General features: G+C 46.8%; 1 protein-coding gene across 1 annotated transcript; it reads right to left on the reverse strand.

The window, feature by feature from the left end:
* Positions 1-624: 624 nt before the first annotated feature.
* LANCL1 (LanC like glutathione S-transferase 1) lies at positions 625-17,405 on the reverse strand. The gene is made up of 9 exons (XM_050339761.1): positions 17,296-17,405; positions 17,023-17,140; positions 11,060-11,267; positions 7,074-7,209; positions 6,602-6,748; positions 4,590-4,772; positions 3,509-3,685; positions 3,150-3,222; positions 625-2,614 (listed from the first exon to the last, which is right to left on the reverse strand). Exons 1-9 carry the CDS (start codon positions 17,374-17,376, stop codon positions 2,538-2,540), a joined length of 1,200 nt encoding a protein of 399 aa, XP_050195718.1. The 5' UTR covers positions 17,377-17,405; the 3' UTR covers positions 625-2,537.
* Positions 17,406-20,652: the final 3,247 nt, after the last annotated feature.

Genomic DNA, 20,652 nt, shown 5'->3' on the forward strand with positions numbered 1-20,652 from the left:
GGGCAGCACCAGCACCACACACCTGTATGAGAAAGGAAAGCTAACCAGAAAAACTGCACTATGCTGCTTTTCCATCCTCATTCCTGGACCTTCTCCCTCAAGACCTTTACAACAAACCTTAACAGAAATGGAAACTGTAGAAAGCCAGGTTCTGTAGGACCTCAGGCAACCTAATATATGTGCAGGATCACCTTCATCCATGTCACTCCTGACAGTCTGGCCTTCTTCCCTCTGGTGCTGGACAGTCACAGCCTCCCTGAGGCAGCCTGTTCCTCCTTCTACTGAGCAGGAGGGTGCATTTCTGGGAGGATCCACATCCTCCTTTTGCTGGCCAGCACTGCACACAGGTGTATTTTGGTGCAATTAACAGTAACTGCCAGGACTGTGGTCTCCAATGGAAGCCACAGTGGGAGGATGCAGTCTTGGATGGACGCAGCACTGCAAAAGGATGCCTTGGGAGGAAAGCAGAGGACTGGTCTCAGTGGATTGGAGATGAGGAAAAAATGAGAAATACTCTTAACACTCAGGATGGGTGGGAGGCCACTGAGCCTCCAGGAGCTGCCACAGTTGGTTGCTGTGGCATATGTTGATCTCTTCAGACAGGAAGTAAAAATAACTCAAAGCTTGGTCATTTCAGCATTTTTATTAAACAGTGCTCCACTCAGCAGTTGTACACATGGCCCTGATAGTCCCCCATCAGTGTACAAACCCTGGGAGGTTATGCTGTCATGACACTGTGACACAGGCTGTGCAAACCATCTCCTTTACAGAAGCAGTACCCAGAAGAAACCCAGGCTCAATGTGCCTACTCTGCTACCATACCAGCCAAGCTGGAAGGTAACTCCAAGAGAGCCTCATGTGGTGTTTGATTAGCCAGCTCCTACCTCCTCCCTCTCTGCAACCTCCCTGCTCAGGCCCTGTGAATGATAGGGAATGCCTGCTGCTGAGCCTGCATCAGCCTGAGGCTTCTAACAGGGATGCCCAGCCCCAAGCAGATGAGCTTCTCTGTATTTCAGGCTGTCTTTTGGTGGACTTGCAGAAACCTGTGATTGCAGCAGGAGCGTGGGCTTTGAGGAAAAGTTCTCGAGGGGTCTGCCTCTGCCACTGGGGCTTGGCTGCCCTGCGTTCAGGCACATGTGGGCAAGTTGTGTTAGTATGCCAGGTTTGGTGGTCCTGCTCCACTGTTTCCGGTGCTGGAGTGTGGCTGTGCTGCCCTGCAGCTCTCACCTGTTCTCATAGCCTGAGGCACTCAGCAGCTGGGCCCTTGAAAGATCAAAACCCACAGCCAGTTCTGTGCAGGCTGAGGAGCTGCCCTCAAAGTAGTGCAGCTGTATCTGGAACTTTCCCTGCAATCAGTGCTTAGTTCATGCTCAGTGCTAAGGAAGTGCTTTACAGGGTCAGGTCTCTGCTGCAAATCGGTGCAGCATCAGCTAAAGGACGGAAAATCAGAGTTACCCCTTGCTAAGTATCTGGTCTGCTTGACAGGTCAAAGCTAGTTAACCTAGGGCAAATTTTCCAGTTGGGTAAATGTGTGGTTGCAAATCAAACTACAACAAGCAGTAGCAAGGTAAATGAGTGACTCAAATTATCCAGGTTTGGGAAAGCTTATAAAAGAAAACATGTAAACAACATCTACTACAGCCAGTAGGTTAAACACTGACAGAATTCAGTGGAATATATTTCTTTTCCCTTGCTGCTGGTGCACCTGGCACCACCTAGCACACAAATTTAAATAAAGACTGCAAAATAAACTCTCAAAACTAACAAGAAGAGACCACACCAGCCAGCATGCTCAGCTCACTTTTAGACTGGAGTTTTCCATTAGATGACCCACAGACCAACAAGGTTTAATGGAAGATGGCAGTGGATTACTTGTCTGCCACAGGAAAAAAAATGCACGAAAGAGCTATACATAGCCTTTGCCTTTAAAGCAAATGGGTGGAAATTCAGGACAAGCCTTTGGCATGTCAGTTCCAGCTCTGCCACTTGCAAGATGACATTAACAACATAAAAAGACTTCATAGTCCATCACATTTGCCTCACATGGCACAGCCCAGCTACTGAATCACATACTGCCTGGGTGCTCAGAGAGAAAACACTTAAAAACAACTTGCAGGGGAACAGTCTCACTTTTCCATCTTTTGTCTTACATAGGCAACAAAATTCCTGCAACTATTTGTCAGCATAAAAAGAAATGAAACAGCCCAACTTACATTTAATAGAAACTTTTTCCCAGGAAATGGGATACATAAAATAGCAAAACTCTGTAGCCAACAAAATACTGTACAGTTTTCCCCTGCTCCCACACGCACCCCTGCGCTTTTACGGGACACCAGCAAAATCTGCATTCTGTCTTTTAAACTGAAGCAACATAGTAAGATGACTAGAAATGTTAGAGAACTCAGCATGCCCTCAAGAGGATGGATTACGTTCAGTTAGGTGAAAAATGAATGATGAGTCTGGAAGAAGGAGAAAACAGCTTTCAACTGTGTTTCCACGTGTGGAAAGATTCAGGCAGGAAACTGTCAAGCTCAGCTTCAGAGTTCAAATGCAGGGAACTTGGCCTTGGTTGGCACCAGCAGGTCAGCAAGAAAGTAAATTGTTCCAGCCATTCCTGAGGATAAAAAACCATGCTATGCTTCAGAAAGATTCCCTTTGGGCACCCATTTTTTTCAGTTATTCACGGGTGAATAAGTCATGAAGACAGAAGAAAAGGCCCTAAATAATTTCCAAGGTCTAAACCCAGGTTTCCCAAGCAGCTTTGGTATTTCAGTGAGGAAAGCATTTTGACATTCATCAAACATTGAAAAGCACCAGGGAAAACACAATGGGTCCTTTCCCCCTCCAGCTCCCTCCCTTCTGCTTTACTGGTGCCCAAGCTTAACACTCTGAGCAGCTCTGCCCAACTCTGGTCCCTGTGACACTGCTGCCCGAGGTCCTCACTGATGGAACTGTCACTGTAAACAGACATTAGCCTGTGCTATAGGGAGACTGCTCCTGGGAACAGGGTAAAAACAGTGAGAACAATTTCCTTTCCATCCTCTACACTGAGTTTTGTAACGGCTTCAGTGGCACGTGGATTTGGTTTTCCTTGGTGCTGGACCAGTTCTGATCCAGGAGGAAAACACAAGGCTAGAGACTGAGGTTACCTTCAAAGAGGGAGAATGGTGTGTCTGGAGTCCGGCACCCGTGTTGCCCATAGCTTAAACACCACTCTGCAAACTGAGAAAAGAGGAACAAAAAGCATTCAAATTTGGTTAAAGACAAATCTTGAAAAAAAAAAATACCACCCTCATCCTCATGCTGCCCCTCGCATAGCAAGGCTTCTGTGGGAAGTCCCTTCTATACAGGCTGTCAGACAGTGACTGCACTGCTGAAGGACTCTCCAGGCGCAGCTGGTCAGATCTAGCTGTTGTGTCTGCCACAATAGGAACTGGGTTTCAAATGCAAAAGTGGTGCTGTAGAAGGCAGAAGTGAATAATCCCCTCTCTCTTCCTCAGGCTCTTACCTTGCAGGCCCTGTAGAGGTATTTCATGTTCTGAGTGAGGTTGTACAGTGCCAGGAAGCTGTAAGCATTACCAGCTGTCCCGTGGCACAGCCCGTAGCCTTTCTTTAGTAATCCGTACTGCCAGATCACTTCTGCACACTGCAGGGCATCGTTCAGGTACTGCTGCTCCCCAAAGACCTGCAGAGGCAAGAAACAGTTGTCCTTGCTGAGGTGATTTGCTCCAAAGAGCTTCCCTGTGTGTTGTAGAGGCCTGGGTTAATTAGTTTCTCTCCTACTGGAAATTACTTTGCTGTCTACTTTAAAGGAGGATGTTTTTGATATTGATAGAAGAAACAGAAACTTTACTCACAGTATCTCGGAATGCCCAAATAAGGAACAGTATGCTCTTAGAGAAGTCCTAGAAAATTCTGTAAGGATGTGCTCAAACAAAGCAGATATAAAGCTCTGTGTACCCAAACAAGATAATATAAAGAACGAATGTAACAGTTTTTGGTGGTGAAACACAATGATGCTGTACCTGCTGTAGCTGCTCAAGAACTGAGGTAATGACAATGAAGAAGACCTGGAAAGACCAAAGGACTTCCAATAGTGGTGTGACTATGTAAACAAACTAATGAATATGTATTAAGTGGGAATACCTAATGAATATGTAAACAGTAGGTGTAATAAGAAGCCCTGTCTGTCTGTCATTTGGTATATTCCATTAGAGGAGCTCTCCTTCAAACGTCCAGCATGCTGAACAAAGAAGAATGCCCATTTTAACATCCACAAATTGGCGTTAAGAAGTTTGTTTCTGCCGCTTTTTGGTATCAATACGATGACGTGGGATGTATGACCATCACTTCACACACAACCAGCTGTCACCATCAATCACCTGCTACAGGACAACCCACACAACTGATGGGTATTTTCAGAAATATTTTTCAAAAGATTAATTTTCATATCAGTTGGCAGTCCCTGTGTGGTGATTTCACTGTAACAAGCCATCCTACTCTCAGGCGGGGAGGGTCTCACAGTGTCTTCTCTGTGATGAAGTCCCACATTAAGGGTCCCCAAAGGGTCTTTTCAAGATTTCTGGTACCTTGTAGGCCTGGACAAGCATGTAGATTACCCCTGGTGCCCCATGACACCAGTGGACAAGTAGGTCTCTTGTGTCACCGATGCATGGAGGGTAATTCCCAGATGGGAACTTGAGCTGGCAGACATAGTCCACACTGGGCTTGATTGTGTTGTGCAGCTTTACTTGGCTCGCTCCAAGGCCAGGCTAAGAGAGAGAAAGCATTAAATCAGGGAAAATTAGCATTCTGTCTGTCCCTAAGAGACCCAAGATCTGCCTGAAAGGCAGAAACAAAGCCAACTGTGGCTATGTTCCCTCTTGCTCCTTGTAAATCAAGTTATTTCTTTGGTCCAGGCCTTCAGGCTTCACAAATACCCACTCAGCCCCTGGCTGCTCTCTGTCTTTTGGCAGGGTCTTACTGCCAGTCCTGCCCCTTGCATCCCAGAAACAAAGACTGACCCTAGCATGTCACCCAGCACTCTAAGCAAGAGGGCTTGCTGCTGCTTTTCCTGAAGATGAGCAGGAACAGCTTCCATACCCAGAGCTGGAGTGAAGAGATAAACTGTCTAAAATCAGTATTAGGATGAGTGCCAGGGCTGAGTCCTAGCACCTAGAGCATCTCAGCTGTGATGCTGCATTTTCACATACGTTGCTGGGTGATTTCCAGGGGGTTACCTCTCTGTTGACCTCAGATGGAAGCAAGGGAGTGGCTCAGTGCCCCCCACAAAATCTGTGCAGTTCTGATTTCCCACAGCAGACTGCAATGAGCATTCTCACCTAAGGATCACACTGTTCCCAGGTTAATAACTGGAAAATTAAAAATCAATACCTGTGCTGTAAAACCATTAGAGATAAAAGATGTTTGTCTCCTCATATTTCACTTGTTTGCTTCCCCCAAGGCTTTTCTGCACTATGCTTGGCTGATCCAGGCTCCTTGTACTTCAGCCCATGCAGTATTTTATAGGAGACTGAAACTTAAAAATTATTTAAAACAACCAGCCTAGACAACACTGTAACCCCTGCTCTCAGCTAGCTGTTCTGGTGCTCCTGGGCAATAATCACCTTGCATACTCCTCTTGCCAAATCTACTTAAAACCCACCAACCACCCCTTCCTCTCTGAGACACAGAAGAGGGTTATATTCGCAGGAGTGCTGCTTATCATGTATGTGGGTTTTAACTTTGAGAGTCCTGAAGGAAAGCTCCTATACTTGAAACCTGGTGGCTTTTTTTCCCCACCTATTTTGAGAGTTGGGTTTAATAAAATATACCACCTATTTCTATATCAAAATAATTTGCATTGCTCATGGGTGCTTTAAAAATGCAATGTTATTTATTACTGTTATTTTTCTAAGTGCTTAAGCACTGTGAATTTATGCATAAAGTGACCCACCTAGGGGAATTATTACCCTCATTTCAGAGCCAGAGCTCCAAAGAGTTGTGCAAAATAGTGAGAAAGACAGCATCAAAGCAAAGGGGTACTGCAGCTCCCAGCCTCTTACCTTGCTCTGCCTGCTTCAGGCACTACAGAACTCAGCTCCTTTATCAAAGTCCCACCTCTTTCACATTTAGAAACAGGCTCTCATTTGGATACAAAGGCTTGTCCTGCTTCCCTACTACAAATGCAATCTCTTTCACTGTGCTTTCCTCCCAGAGATTCTCACTCCAATGATCTGAGATTGCTCCAAGTAACTACCTCAAAAAATGCAGGAAGCTCACACATACCAACAAACAGGAATACTTTATAAGCAATTGACATGAACTCAGACCCAGCTGGCCTCCAGGCCTCCGTTATGTGACACTGCTGGTGTAATGCAGGTCACATTTCCCTACAGCTCTCTATCAAGGTGGGAGATTCAGTCTGTCTTGGAGAAAACCTTCAGCAGCGAGGATGTATGATCAAACACGAGTGAGTCCGTCAGACAAAGGACCTTTCCCAGCTCGACATCACCAAGAACCAATTCAAATGCTGCTCCTTCTTCAAAGAAATGTGAAACAGCTGCTAAGGGCACCTTCCCTCCTCTCCAGTGCCTCTTACCTGCATGAGATAGTAGTAAATCCCAGCCAAACCATGGGCTGCCCCGACATAATACTCCTGGTACCACTCGTACATCAGGGGGCTCTTGGCTGTGAAATTCCTCTTTTTGGCCAGGTTCTCTCCTGAGGCTACAACTGCTTCCCAGACCTGTGGTGGGAACAGATGTGGGTTAGGGAAATGCTGCTGTCTTGGACACACCACAGTGAGTATCCTGACACACAACTAAAGCTGTTTTTCTGCCCGAGCAGAGGGAAGAGCATGAGCGAGGGAGTAAAATATATGCCAGTTCAGTACTGCCTATGGATATACATGGACAGCAGAGGGTGCACGGTGCTTTGTCCCTTTGGACAAAAAGCAGCAGGGATACCATGATGTGGTTTCTCCCTTACTGCAAGAGTTCTCTACATCTAGCATTGATTTTTACCTGCCCAAAGATGGGCTGCATAGCAAGAGACAGCAAAAGGCACAGTACCTGCTGAATGTGACTTTTAGGGATCTTTTCCTCTCCGAAGTGCTTGTTCACAAACGTCAGTGCATAGAGGTAGCCCATGCGCCCGTACAGCAGCTCATCGGGCACCCGTGGGTCAGCCTTGTGCAGGTGGAGCAAACTACGGTGAAAAATTCCCATGGGGGGCATTAGAGGACATTCAAAGCCACGGAACCAAGCACTGAGACGGCTGCTCATAACCATGGCTTGTTCCTTCATGCCGCCTGTGCCCTGGCAGATGTCAGGACAGTCTTTGTGTCACAGCCTTCCAGCTATGCAAGGTGTGGAATCACTCTTTCCCCTCTGACTTTTGTTCAGCTTTTTTAGCCTGCCCAACCCTTTATAATGCACTCACACGATGTGCTTGTGTTTTAGACCATCATCCCTGGGTAAGCTACCTGATGGGGAAACCTGAGCTTAAGGAAATTATCAGTATAAAGCTGATGATTGCTCAGGAAAGGCTGCCCACCCATTATCTCCCTTGCTGCTGGCAAGGCCAACCCTCTGCCAAAAATGACTACTTTCAAACTAAACTGGTATCCCTTTAATTTGGCTGCTTTGTGTAAAAATCTCACCCCTAATGCTCAGAAACCATGATAGAAAAGCTCCTTCCTCTCCATGCCTGCAAGTGGCCAGGGCTACACTATCAGTGGAGAAAGAGCTGCCTCCATGAACTAAAAATCTCAGAAATTAGAGGTGGAGCTACAAGCATCTGTGCACTGTGGCACATGTAAGAAATCTGCTCTAGGGAGAGCTGAGCAGCAGTGAGGACAGCTCAGCAGGGTGTGAGTGCTGTGGGCTGTCTGGGGACAACCCTACACTGAGAACAGCTTGGCATCAAGCTTTAGCCTGCAAGTGCAGAGTGACCTCTGCTGCAGTCAAGTGTTTTCTTTGCCACATTTCTATTATCATGTCGCAAAGTTGGTGATATTCCTGTAGTGCTAACAGAGACTGACAGCTCTTCACACCAAAGCTTTGTAGCCCAATTCACTTTTGATGCAATTTTTCTATTGTTTTACCTCTCATCACGCTTCCAGCAGGGCTGGATTCCTTCCCTGTCAGAGCGGCAGGTAGCAGTGTGACTGGATTTGGCTTTATTTTTCTGCTCACCCATGAGACAGCAATCTGAAAAGTTCCATCACTTTTCAAATACTAGCACAAGTATTTGCAAGGCTGTTCCCTGAGCTGCTTCCTGATGCGAAACCAGCCAGGAAAGCTCTGTGTGTGCAGGGTTTCCCTGTCACAGTATTGTGAGGAACAGAAAAGGTGCCTTGGCAGCCTTGGCTCCAGGGCCAAACAATGTGTTGCAAAGCAAAGAAGCAACCAAACATCCAGAGTACCCTCAGAGCAGAGAGAGGATGCTGGGCTGCGACTCCTCAGGGCAGGAAATTTTCCCTGGCGCTGGGCTCAATGTAAGCAGGGATACTGAAGGAGAAAGGAGGGCACAGTGTCTCAAAGAGGACGGGCCCTGCCTCCCACGTGCCACTTGAAATATGCAGTGCTCCATGGCGAAGGTTTCTCACAGATTAAACCCAGAAGAGAGGCTTTATACCCAAGACTAGGACTAAGCACAGGTTCCTCTTTCAGCTGCAGGGGCTGAAAGGAAAGCCCTGCTGCCTCCTCATGGCCTCTGTCTCCAAGTCCAAGGAAAGCACGATGAGGAGGGTTTCCAAGGAGAAAAGCAGTGTTTGGACAGACTCTGCCCAGCAGCAGGATGGCCGGAGGAGATGCTGGCTGGTGATGCTGTTCAGCTCCGAGATGTTGGGGAAATGTCAGGTGCAATAGAAGGAATGGTTGGATGGATGAACTGTAATACCCACAGTAGGGATTTTCAGAGGTCTGGGACCTTTGAAAATTCTTTTCATGGGGAAATCCGGAGCATCTGGAGCTACTATTCTTGCTCCTTATCCGTTAGTGCTTCCCTCTAGCTGCTTTCCAGGCAGGATCATCAGGGGAGGAAGCCTGCCAGTAGTTTCTGCTGGGTTTGAAATGCGGTCACGAGTGCAGCAAGAGATGCCTGGGATGCTCCTGGACTGATTGCATGTGAATGCATTTCTCAGGAGCGAGGGGTAAATCGAGATCTCTGAAAGGAAGAGCCACTCTTATTCACATACCAGCCTATTACCTCAATTGTCAGCAGTTTCTGGATAGAGGGAAATCGAGGCAGCTGTATGGCAGAATGGGATTTTTGTAAGCCAGCAGCTCTGAAAGCAAACCTTTGACCTTCTGAATTGGTGGGAGGTGACAGGGAAAAGAGGGCTCCTGGAATATGGCTCAGATTTTCACAGACTTTTGGAAAATGGGCTGCCCCGAAACAGTCTCTCTAGAGCATAAAAGCACATTTGTTAGTCATGAATTCATTTAAGAGGGAGCAAGCTTCTGTCTCTTCCACTGCAGGTAAAACCTGGCTGATGGATTCTCTCCACAGACTATGTAAAGATGAGGTCCTTTAAAAGACAGAGGACAACATGGAGAGAGGCCCTCATTCCCCACAGCTGTGACAGAAAATGCATTTTCTTGCACTGCATAGCTTAGCAACTGTTCTGTAACTAAACAGCATACTAAAAACCCACTTAAGAGTTTTGATTAAGGGAGCTACTTTTCAGAGAAATACTCTGCTTTTTAAGGAGCATGGTCAAACTTACTGCTCTGGGAATTGGGGGCAGAGTAAGGACAATATCACTGTTCCTTCGAGAAAGACACATTTTTTCCTTTCCTCCCTTTGGATGTATTAAGAAACCAATTTCCAAGGTTCTACCTTTATGATACCATTAGATGGCACTGCAGAATTAATCACAAGATTCCATTCTGCCACTGAACTGTAGGCAGAACAGGTGGGACCCACAGAGAGGAGAGCTCAGCAAGAAAACATGAATTAGGGTTCTTTTCATAACCTGGGACTTTTGTATTGATCACAACTGACCAGCACTGTTTGTCAGACTAGTTCTCTTTTTGCTAGCAAATATATTAATCATAGTGAGATTTCCCACTTTGTCAAAGTATTAAGCAAAATCCAACCCACAGATTATTACAAGGATAAAGAATTCTGTCCTCAGACTGACCATATCCATGTGAACCAGAAGCTATTCTTAGTTAAGGGAGTGGGAACTTGGTGTCCAAACTGTACAGACACTTCTGATTCCACCCATGGCTTTTTTTAATTGCTATTATACATCACTTGCTCGTGGCTGTCTAAGGGCACTCAGTGTTGTTCTGAAGCATCAGGGGTTTTGTCTTATTTTGTGCCAATCATGTGAAAATGGAAACTCTCTGCTGGGCTGTTTCTCACCTTGTCAGAACTGATCTCCCTTATGCAAGAAACACTTGCAACTCCATCTGCTTAACTCTTTTCCTTCCTCTGACACATGCTGATCTAAGATTGCTTGTTTGTTCTTTTTTTGTCTTAAGTACCCAACAAAAATACATTTGAAAAGCGTCTAGGAAAGGCAGGAAATAGAAATAAATTAATCATAACCAGCTGCACTCAGCAGTTGAAAGGGATGCTGTCAATCTTAGGTTTAAGTCAAAGTCAACTAATAAATAGCAAGTCGAAGCAAGTGCCAAAATTAAACCTAATAGTTCTACCACATTTCTCCTTTTCATCAAACTGGCTGTAAAACTAAATTGAAGGGTTCTCAAAAAACCACCAAACCCCACCTTCTGTATTTTTTCTTTTGGTTTTAATTTCGGCACTTTTTTCTTCCTGTGTTTATCAGAATTATTTTTAAGATGGCAATACCAGCTGACCAATACCCTTGCTCCCCATGCTGCCATGCAAGTGTGTCTGTCCTTAAGCCACCTCTTTCATCATGGCAGAACTAGTTTGTACTGCCTTCCTAAGTTACTGGATTATTTCTCACACAAGACTGCAACAAAACGTATTCAGGCTCGGCACAGGGTACCCATACAAGCCCAGCCCAGCTCAAGGAGCGAGGGGAACATCAGGTCAAAGACATAACCAAGTGTTTTACCGAGTGATGCAGTCTTCTGCCTGCTTGTGGTTCTGCAGTTTATGGTAGATGACAGCGGCCACTGCCAGGGGCCCAGCATCGCCACACAGGAAAGTGACGGAGCGTCTCGTCAGGCAGCTCAGGCTCTTCTTCACGTACTCCTGGGCCACCTGCAGGTAGGCTGGGTCTCCATACACATCATACAGGTGCAGATACAGCAAAGCAATGCCTGAAAAAGGAACACGGAGGCTGCATCCACCAGGAAAGTTTAATCTTCCTGCTCTCTACCCTGGCTGTTATAACAAACCTAAAAGCCCATCCCTCTTTCTCATCTAGGGCATAAGCCTTAGAGACAGGCTTCTCAGGCACATCCAGGGACACAGAGAAACAATTCCACTGCTGAACGCTCACATTACTGGCTGTCCCTTGCCTCTGTCTGCCCTGTCTTCATCCAGCTCTCGAAGCTTTTAGTAGGTAACCGAGGAGTCCTCGCTAAGGCTGTGTCTGAAAGGTCTGCCCTGTCTGAACCATCGTTTTGATCCGGGAGGCATCCTCAAACGTGCACTTAAGAAAGCTACTTGCCTAAATCACTTTGAGAAAAGCGTATTTCTGCCCTTACCAGTAACCATTTCTGAGAAGACTCAGGTCCTGCATTTAAGCCTAAATGAATAGAGCCAATCTGAAGATTTTGATGTGGTAAGGTGAGGGGAGCAAGCATGCTGTAAAATTACTTTCCACGGTACTGAGGACAATTTCAAAATTAGATCAATTTCTCATTTTGCATGCGTAATTTCCAAAGCTTTGTGCTCCAGACAAGTCAATTCTGCATGTACATTATGTATAAAATTTCCATTTCCTGCTGAAGCTAATAACCTTGTCCTCTCCTCTCTCTAAGCAGTTCAGTGCTAGTAATTCCAGAGAGAGCTCAGATGTACAGTGCCATCACTCAAGTATATAAGGATGTGGATATGAAGCCCTTCTCTGAAGGGGAACCCTCCTTTTCCAGCTAGCAAATGTCAAGTGACTCTCTTTGATTTACTGAGCACCAAGCACAGCTTCTAGACTCTAACAGGCCTGATAGTTGTCTGAGCACAACTTGCACTCTTGAGTTATCTGCTTTAATGTACAACTTTTAGTTTTGTAAGTAGCTTCTATTCCCACTATCATCATAACACCCTAATTATGTACATAACTGCCATGCCAAGAGTACTGCTAGGATTGAATTCTTAGAAAGTAAATGTTTTCCTCTGACTTCTTTTGCTCTTTTAAAACATTTCTCACTCCCTTTCTTCCCAGGCCCAAGCACCTTTGAAAAGACTCCAAAAAACCCTACCTAACCTGTACGAAAAGATGGAAGCTGCTTCCCTAAATAATTCATTTTTCCTTTTTTTTTCTTTTAAACCCAAAAGCCTTAAAAACTGAATTTGAAGTAAATTTTCTTAACTCATTCCTCATGGAATTCATACTCCCAAGCTGATCGGAAGTGCACAAGCAGTGCTGCCTTCAGCCTGCTGCTTGCTGGATCTGTGAGCCCCAAGGTGGGGAAGGCTAGCAGAGAAGGGCAGGCCCACACATAAAGAGGAAATGTTGACATGTGGATGCAGAGGACACAAAATGCAGTCCTCTGCATGGGGGATATCCTACACTGACCCATGTGTCAAGATGTGGGCAGAGTATTTCAGAGGTAGTGCAGGTTGGAGACGAGAGTTTTCACCCAATGAACTTGGCTCAGCTGGGCAGTGTTGCTCTGCAGAAGCTATTCCACAGCTCTGCCTCACTCTCTCTCCAATAATACCCTCCTTATTCCAACTGAGCAGGCAGCATTTGCTGACCGAGCGGGTGTTAGTCTGGCGTGCTTTTTGTGCTGTACATACGTGGCATCATCAGTCATGTAGGGCTAGGTAAGCTGTGGATCTGCTCTATTTCTGCGTGTCCTGGAGGCCTATGTTCAGTATCCCAGTTGGAGATGTGACCTGTTTTTTTGACTTCTGAGACTCTTGTTCCCAGCAGAACTGCCATGCAGTGGCTGCCTTGCCTGGACTTGCTTTGTACGTTGGATTGCACTATTACTGCAAGCAGTTATGCCATTCTGACTCTTCTGAACAGATGCCTCCTTGCCCACCAGGAGCTAAGCTGCGGTGTGGTCCTTCCACAAAGGACAGCAGTTTTCCAAAAGGGAAAAATTTGGTCATCAAATCTGGACCAGTTCCAAACTGACCATCTACAGCCATAAAGATCTCGGAGATCTTGTCTTGAGCCAGGGAAGTAAGTCAGCCAGCACCCTCAAAGCAGGATGTCAAACACAGAGGGAAGAAGTAGAAACCTATCTCTGCACACAGTGGTGAAGCCTGGTGGTGTCCTGTGAGACAGCTGATTTTAATGAGACAGCTCACTAAAATGAGCCAGGCATGGGGTAAAAGAGCAGTAATGGCATAGCTTTATTGCCCGGCTCAAAGGATAATAAGAATCTTTCCTGATGCAGATGCATGTGATGTTATCTCGTGCTCCTAAATGCATGCCAAAGCCATGCTGCATGAGACAGTGAGACATCTCCTCTGGAAGGCTGTATCATTCCATGTTCAAAACTGTGTGGGGAGCCACAAGTGCATTTTACTACAGCTTGCCTTAGTGCCCTGTGGGACATGGGACATTACTCAGGTGCCTCCTGCCTTTCAACCTGGGTTGCTTCTTTTGTAAAACTTTTACCCTATCATAAAATCCTACAACAGGTTAGGCTAGGAGGGATCAGTAGAGGTGATCTGATCCAACCCTCTGAAAGTAAGGCCAACTTAAAATTTACATGGCCTTGCTCTGAGCCTTGTGCAGTCAAATACTGACAATCTCCAAGAAATGGAGATTTCACAAAAACTACCCACCAAGCACTTGGCAGAATTGTGGTTTATGTGGGTGACACATCTCTCACCAAATGCAGCCTCACTGACTCTTGTTCTGTAGGGATTATCTGAGGATTTCCATTTTTCTGAACAGAACTCTCTTCAGGAGAGTCAAGTTCTCTGGGGTTTGAGGTTGAAATGAAGATACTGCACTAAAGTGAATGAAAGCTGTTTTTCCAAAAGCTTTCCTGAACTGGTACAGTCAGAATTTCTATTCCTTCTTAACTAACTTCTCTTTCATCTGGCATGTCTTTTGAAGAGCCCCTTCAAAAGGCAACTCAATCCTGCTCCTCATCCACACTGGCCGACGGGCCAGCCAAAACCTATGGATGGGACAGGCCAGTTGCATTCACGGGTCTGTTTCAGAGGCCCTTGAGCTCTGAGAGCCATGACATTGCCATAGAAGGGAATGCTCCCATGGAAAACAAATTCCAGAGGCACTGCCATGGGGTAGAGGAAAGGGAATCTCTCCGTTAAATACCGCATCACCTTGGAAGGACACAACAGTCCAGTCAGCACCGGACTCAGGAGCTTCCTAAGCATCTGCAGCTAGCTGAGAGGTGACAGGAGTGAGGTCAGTTCCCTTCCATTCCCTTCCCATCATCTGTGCTCCCAATCAAGGCAGTCTTTGGAGCAAGGCCTTTTGCACTACGAGAAATACCAACATACTCCTTGGCATCCTCGTGCTAATCTTTGGAAAAGAGATGAGGCAGCTGTACTTCTGCCAGGATCTGAACTGCTTCCAACTCTGAGTTAGCTTACAGCAGTTTACCTTCCCTCAGTCAACACTGTGATGGCAGTGAAACAGATTAAGACCACTAAAGCTCTTCCAGCAGTCTTGCTAAACTGATTAAAAGCCAAAGCAGAACTCAACAGCTGAGGCTGGTCTGTACCCAGGCACATACCAGATGCTGCCTGTGGGGCCCTGATCTCTGCTGAATGAAACCGTAACAAGCTGATTCAAACATGTTTTGAGGGCACTCAGCCTCAATAATCTTGATCCAAACTGTGTTTGCACTGCCTCTGAGCTGAAAATATAAGTCCTTCCCTATGCCAGCACATGCTGTGAATTACCTCAGTGTAATGTATGACACTCAAGTATGTTCCATTTCACACGGAGTTTGTGCCAAGAGAGCCACATTTAAGATCTCTCTTATTAGTGGCCATGAGAGTGCAGGCTGATTTCAGACTTCTGGGCAATGATTTACATGAGGAGATACCCAACATGCCTTTTCTACTTGAGCAATTACAAGAAAAAGCTGCTCTCTTGGCCCAGTTAATTTTGTCTCTGGAAAGCAGCACTGAATAAATTAATATAGCTGGGATTAGAAAGAAGGGAGGGTGACAAAATTATTAACAGAGTAATATCTGCAAACTTCGCTCCGCTGGCTGTGACCTGCAGGATATCTGCAGGTTTTTTTTAATCCTATTAGCCAAGGTGAGAAGGTGGTGTTCTCATGAGGAATGATTTCTGGAATGAAAACAGATGAATCCCTCCTGAGAAACTCCCTTCCAAATGAAAACAAGCTGAAATCCTACCAGAGCTCTAAATGGTTTCACAGCTGCAGTCACTTTCCAACATGAAGCTCCTTGGGACCATTTTAAGGAAGGAAATGTGGCCTCTGGGAGAAGGTGTCTTCCTTTCCCTCTGAGAATTTAAGTGTATTCCTAACATCAGTTAACTGTCCTACCGCTTTATCTGCTGAATTATTCTGGCCAGAGGCAGATTCTATCATCATGACTGAAGACCATCTTTACCTGAGGAGTGCTTTTCATTGAAGGGAACCTCAGAACAGGGTCACACAGCTTGGAAGACTGAATCCACTTTCCAAGAAGAAATCAGCCAGCACTGAGCAAAAATGCATAAATTCACAGGCAGTGGGAGCAGAGTGCTGCCAGGCAGCAACTGATGAAATCAATGTTCTCCCACGCTGGAATTTAATACTGGCATCCTAGCATTTCTTATGAGCTGCCTGTCTGCCATACTAAAATTTTTAAGCAGTTACTTCTGGCACTGTTGTCATCAAGCTGCAACTTCAGCTTAGCACCAATACAATTAACACCACTCTCCCTAGCACACTGTTGGCATCAAGTTCCACAGCACCCACACACAAGTGCTTTTAGCCACACCCAGACTGTGCTGTAGAAAGTTGCCATTTAGGATCACAGTGTACTGCCAGAAGAAAAAAAAAAAGCAGCAGCAGCAGTAAAAAATCTTCCAGCAAGGAGGAGATTAATTGCCACTCCCCTGGGATTTCTCCCTAGGGCCTGGCACAGTGCAGAAGGCACAGTAGCTGACAAAGCACACAGCAGCAGCTAAGGATGAAAGCAGCAAAAGGTGTGTCCTCCCTGACGCCAGTGGGCAGAAACAGGGAGAAGGCAAGGCACGCTACCAAGGAAGGAAAACTAGGATGAAATGCAGAACAGGAGAAAGACAAGCTCCTGGAAGCTTTGCACACAAGAGTTAGTGTGAGGAAGGCTTCCACACTTTGTTATACTCACATTTGCATTTCTGCTCCTTCCAGCAGGTACTGGAGCAGGACTAGCCCTGGCTAAGTGGAGGGGTACTACCTGGGGAACAGGACTGGAGAAACCTGCTAATCAGACAACGTCATCAGATAAAATTCAGCACAAACAGAGAAGATGGACACTATCACAGGCCATTAGCTCTCTGCTGCCATATGCAAGGACTCCTTGGAGATAACTAACCTACTATTGCCCCTGCCTACTTCATGGAGCACTGTATAGAGCACTGGTTTTGTCATCATCGCCACCGTGGCCAGATCTGGAGCCAGTCCCTTCTGAGGGTCCCATGTCTGCTCTCAAGCAGGTGCTGGCTTTCTCCGTTGCAAAAGCTCAGCACCATTAACCAAGGCAAGACACAATCCTGCCCTACTGCGCTATGGTCTTCCCTCTGCAACTTCAAACCTGCTTCAAAACCGGGGAGTCCTTATTTTAATCGACTAAAACACGTGGAAGAAGCACCGTTCTTGACAGGGATCTATTGTGACCATTCCAATGGCCAAACCCCCACGGTCTGCCTGGGCGTGCCGTCTGGGAGAGCTCCTGCTCCATGGGATCCGACCCTACCTGCCCAGCCGGTGTACGCGGTGCAGTCGTGCGGGTCGGCGGACTTGAGGCCCCTCTCCATCTGCTGCAGCAGCTCCCTGACTTTGTTATTCAGCCGCTGCGTGAATTCGGGGGTCAGCTGTGGAGGGAAAAGCCACCACACGTGAACGAAACACCGGCAGGCGGGTGGGCATTGGTACACACCGGGGACAGCCGGCGGGCGCCGGATGTTTTATTTAACCAGGCAGGTCTCTGCTCTACATCCCCCGGGCAGCTCCCCCCGGCCCCGCTCACCCTTCCGGCCGTGTCGAAGTAGCCGGTGGCCAAGGACTTGTCATAGTCCGCGTAGGGGTTGGGGAGCGCCCGCTGCGCCATCTCCGTCCCGCTCGGCTCGGCTCCGCCCCGGAAAGGAGGCGGTGGAGCCGCCGGTGCTCGTCCCTTCCACTTCCCGTCCCGGGGGCAAAGAGCTCCTTGCAGCCAGCCGGTCATCGGAAGTTTTTGGTCTATTTTCTAGTTGACCCTGTAGTGTTTAAGGCACGCTGCGGCTGGTCCTGCCGCGTTCGGGGCCTGTTGCAGCAGGCTCTGTGTGCTTTAGGGGCCCCTGTGGAGTTTAAGGCCTCTTGCCGCTGGCCCTGTGGGGTTTGATGGCCCCTTGCTGCTCCGCCCGTGTGCTTTAGGGAGTACCGTGGAATTTAAGGCCGCTTGTGTCTGGATCTGTGGGGTGTAGATACACTAAGAGGGTAGGGGTCCCATGTAGCTGTCTCTGTCTGATTTAGGGAGCCCTGTGGGATTTAGCGCCCCGAACAGGTGGCACTGTGGGATTTAGGGAGCCTCGTGGGATTTAGAGGTCTCATGTAGCTGGCCTGTGGGGTTTGGGCCCCATCGGACTGGCAGGCCCTGTGAGTTTAGGGCCCCTTGCACCCCCCTGTGGATTTTGAAGTCTTGAGGGGACAGGCACGGTGTGGGTGTGGTGTCCAGCTGGTGCGGGTGGGGACAGGGGGTCACTGCAAGGAGCGTGTGTTGGGTCCTGCTCCCCTCCAGCAGCAGAAGTCCCTCACTTGGATTGGGATCAGGCCTGGATGGGGGTCAGGGGCTCTTCCTCACTCTACCGTGCTGAACTGATGCATCTCCCTTGTACTCTCTGAGCCACATATTCCTCGGGAGGAGCTTAGGTCCCCATTGTAATAGAAGGGTTAACTTTGTTCGTAAAATCTTATGTGTATGAGGGAATAAGGAACTTTTGTTATAATTCAACAAGATAAGTTTCATGGACATCCTGTTAATCAAGCAAGTATCAGTAAAAATAATTGCAGACATCTTGCTAAACAAACAAGTATCAGTACTAGTAAAATTTACAGCTGATAAGAACTGCACCTTTCATCTCTGACAAATCCCAGATGACCACTCAGCAACAAGCCACGAACTCAAGCCATAAAGCAATCGCATTCAAAACTCGGGACTTGGAAATGTATAAAAAGGAACATTTACTACATTTTGGTGTGTGTCTCGGCAGGGCACTTGCCCTCCAGGCCACCCAGCGCTGTTTTGCTTTATTATTGCTTGCTTAATAAATTTATCAATGTTTAATTGGAATTGAGTTGTCTAAATTCTTGTACTAACTTATAACACCCATGACCCAATGACCTGAGCAGTGTTTTTCATCCCAAATGCAACGTAGCTGTGCTGCCCTGGCATTGGAGATCTCCCTGCTGCTGTCCTGGGGTGGTGTGACCCTTTGGAGCCACCCCCATACAGTGTACCCATATACAGCTATTGGGGAGCATTCATTGGGCTCTCTTGTCCTTGTGTGCTGTATTTCTGCATCCAGGCCTTGCTGCTTGCACACTGACTGCTGTCACTGTGCCCAGCTCCCTTTTTCTTTTCTGTCCATATCTCCATTCTTTATTGCAATGCGTAAAGTCAGAGCTTAAAGGAAAAAAAAATTATTTCAGGATATGGTGAGAAACAAACAGAAAAGAGGGAATCCCAATTATGTTTGCTTTCAGTTCCTTTTTCAGTTAGCTGGGCCGTGTTTAGTGAATTTCAATCATATCAACATTGCTTTGCATTCAAGGCAGAGAGATGAACTGTGCAGCTTCAGTATTCAGGGAGGCAGCTCTAGCATCAGCAAAAATAGTGTGAGATCTTCTGCTTACGGCCAAATTCACAGCCCTGTATTATGGTCTTCCCTTCCATCTACAGGTCAAAACAATATTCACTGATCTCCTTCCCTCAGGCACAGTTCAGTATTAACTTCCAGCATAAAGGACACCGTTTCAGCTTCAGTCTTTCTTTTGGCTTTGATTCTCCTGTTATTTTTTCCCAGATCACTTAAAGCCAAAGATGCTTCTCCCAAATTATCCTGCCTGTTCTCTTCACCATCTTTCCAAGGAGTTATGTTTCAATATGTTATTTTCTAAGTGGTCATGGTCACTTAGGCTTCGATGCGCCTGTTGCTGCCCAGGATGAATCCAGAAATCCAGGATGTGGCTGTCACTGAGAGCCCAGGTAAGTGACTTCATCTTTAGTGAGCTGTCCATGCAGAATAGGGAATGAAAGAACAAAGTGAGCCTGAGAGGAAAGCTGCTCCTGTGTTCTCCTTGCAATCCCAGTCACTTTGGGGTGTTTGGGGGTGGTGGGTTTGTTTGTTTACCTTGTCTGAAAAAGGGTCATAGTGCATTCAGTGGGGAAAAAAAAGCTGTTAAAGCAGATCTGTTTAGAACACATCTAGAGAGGAATTTTATGTGGATGCAGTTATGAGAGTACACATAGAAATTGGTGAGAAAGCAGTTCCCAGTAGTTCCATCACGGTTAGCCCTAGAAAAATCTGTTTCTGAAGTGACTCACAATCAGTGGTTGAATAGGGTCCCAAAATCTTTCTACTTATGAGAAAACAGTAGTGTGTAATATTTTCTGCTCCACAGCATTGTCTAAAAGACAAACCCTTTATGAATTTTAGGAGCATAAGGATCCTGGCTGTTGGTGGTCCCTACTGGACTGGTAACACGTCTGTGAGTTCTCTGGATCCACAGATAAAATGTCCTCCCTGAAGAAAACCTCTGGATGCCTGGGTGTATGTTCCCCCATCATTCCAGTGAGGATGTGAATCCCAGATCTCTGACAGATGTTACAGCTGCCTGCAGACTATTTGTCATCCTGCCTGAAAGCATATGGAAAACCTCCTACCTGAGAGGAGCTGCCTCCTCCCAGGAACACCGTCCTTCCATGGCTGTAAGCATCCATCAGTTCTGGAATCTCACCTATCGCTCGTCTCCAGGCAGGAGGTGCCCAGCGTGGGCAGCGTAGATGTGGACTTGCAAGTGGCCTCTCCAAAATGGTGGTTTGGCATCTACCCCTGTCCACAGCCTCCTTTCAGGGTCAGACCGACCTCACACAGCAGACTCTCTGCTGTGGGACCAGATGGGCTTGGCATGGTAACCCTATAATAATAAATGTGGGGGTTGTTTGTTCTGCCTTTGTGGCTGTGTGCTGTGTGTGAGGGAGTGCAGTGAGCAAGGATATGGTGTCCTGAGTAGAGTAGTTAGTAGCCGAACAGCTTTGTAGCGACCTGTCTCCAGTGTCGGTAGCATCAGCATCCCATTTAAGCTGCAGCGCGGTAGCTTTAGCTGGTCTTTCAGGGCTCAGCCACTA

Source organism: Myiozetetes cayanensis, unplaced genomic scaffold (assembly GCF_022539395.1).
Source record: "Myiozetetes cayanensis isolate MyiCay16 unplaced genomic scaffold, myiCay2020 scf9, whole genome shotgun sequence".
Taxonomy (NCBI): Eukaryota; Metazoa; Chordata; class Aves; order Passeriformes; family Tyrannidae; genus Myiozetetes; species Myiozetetes cayanensis.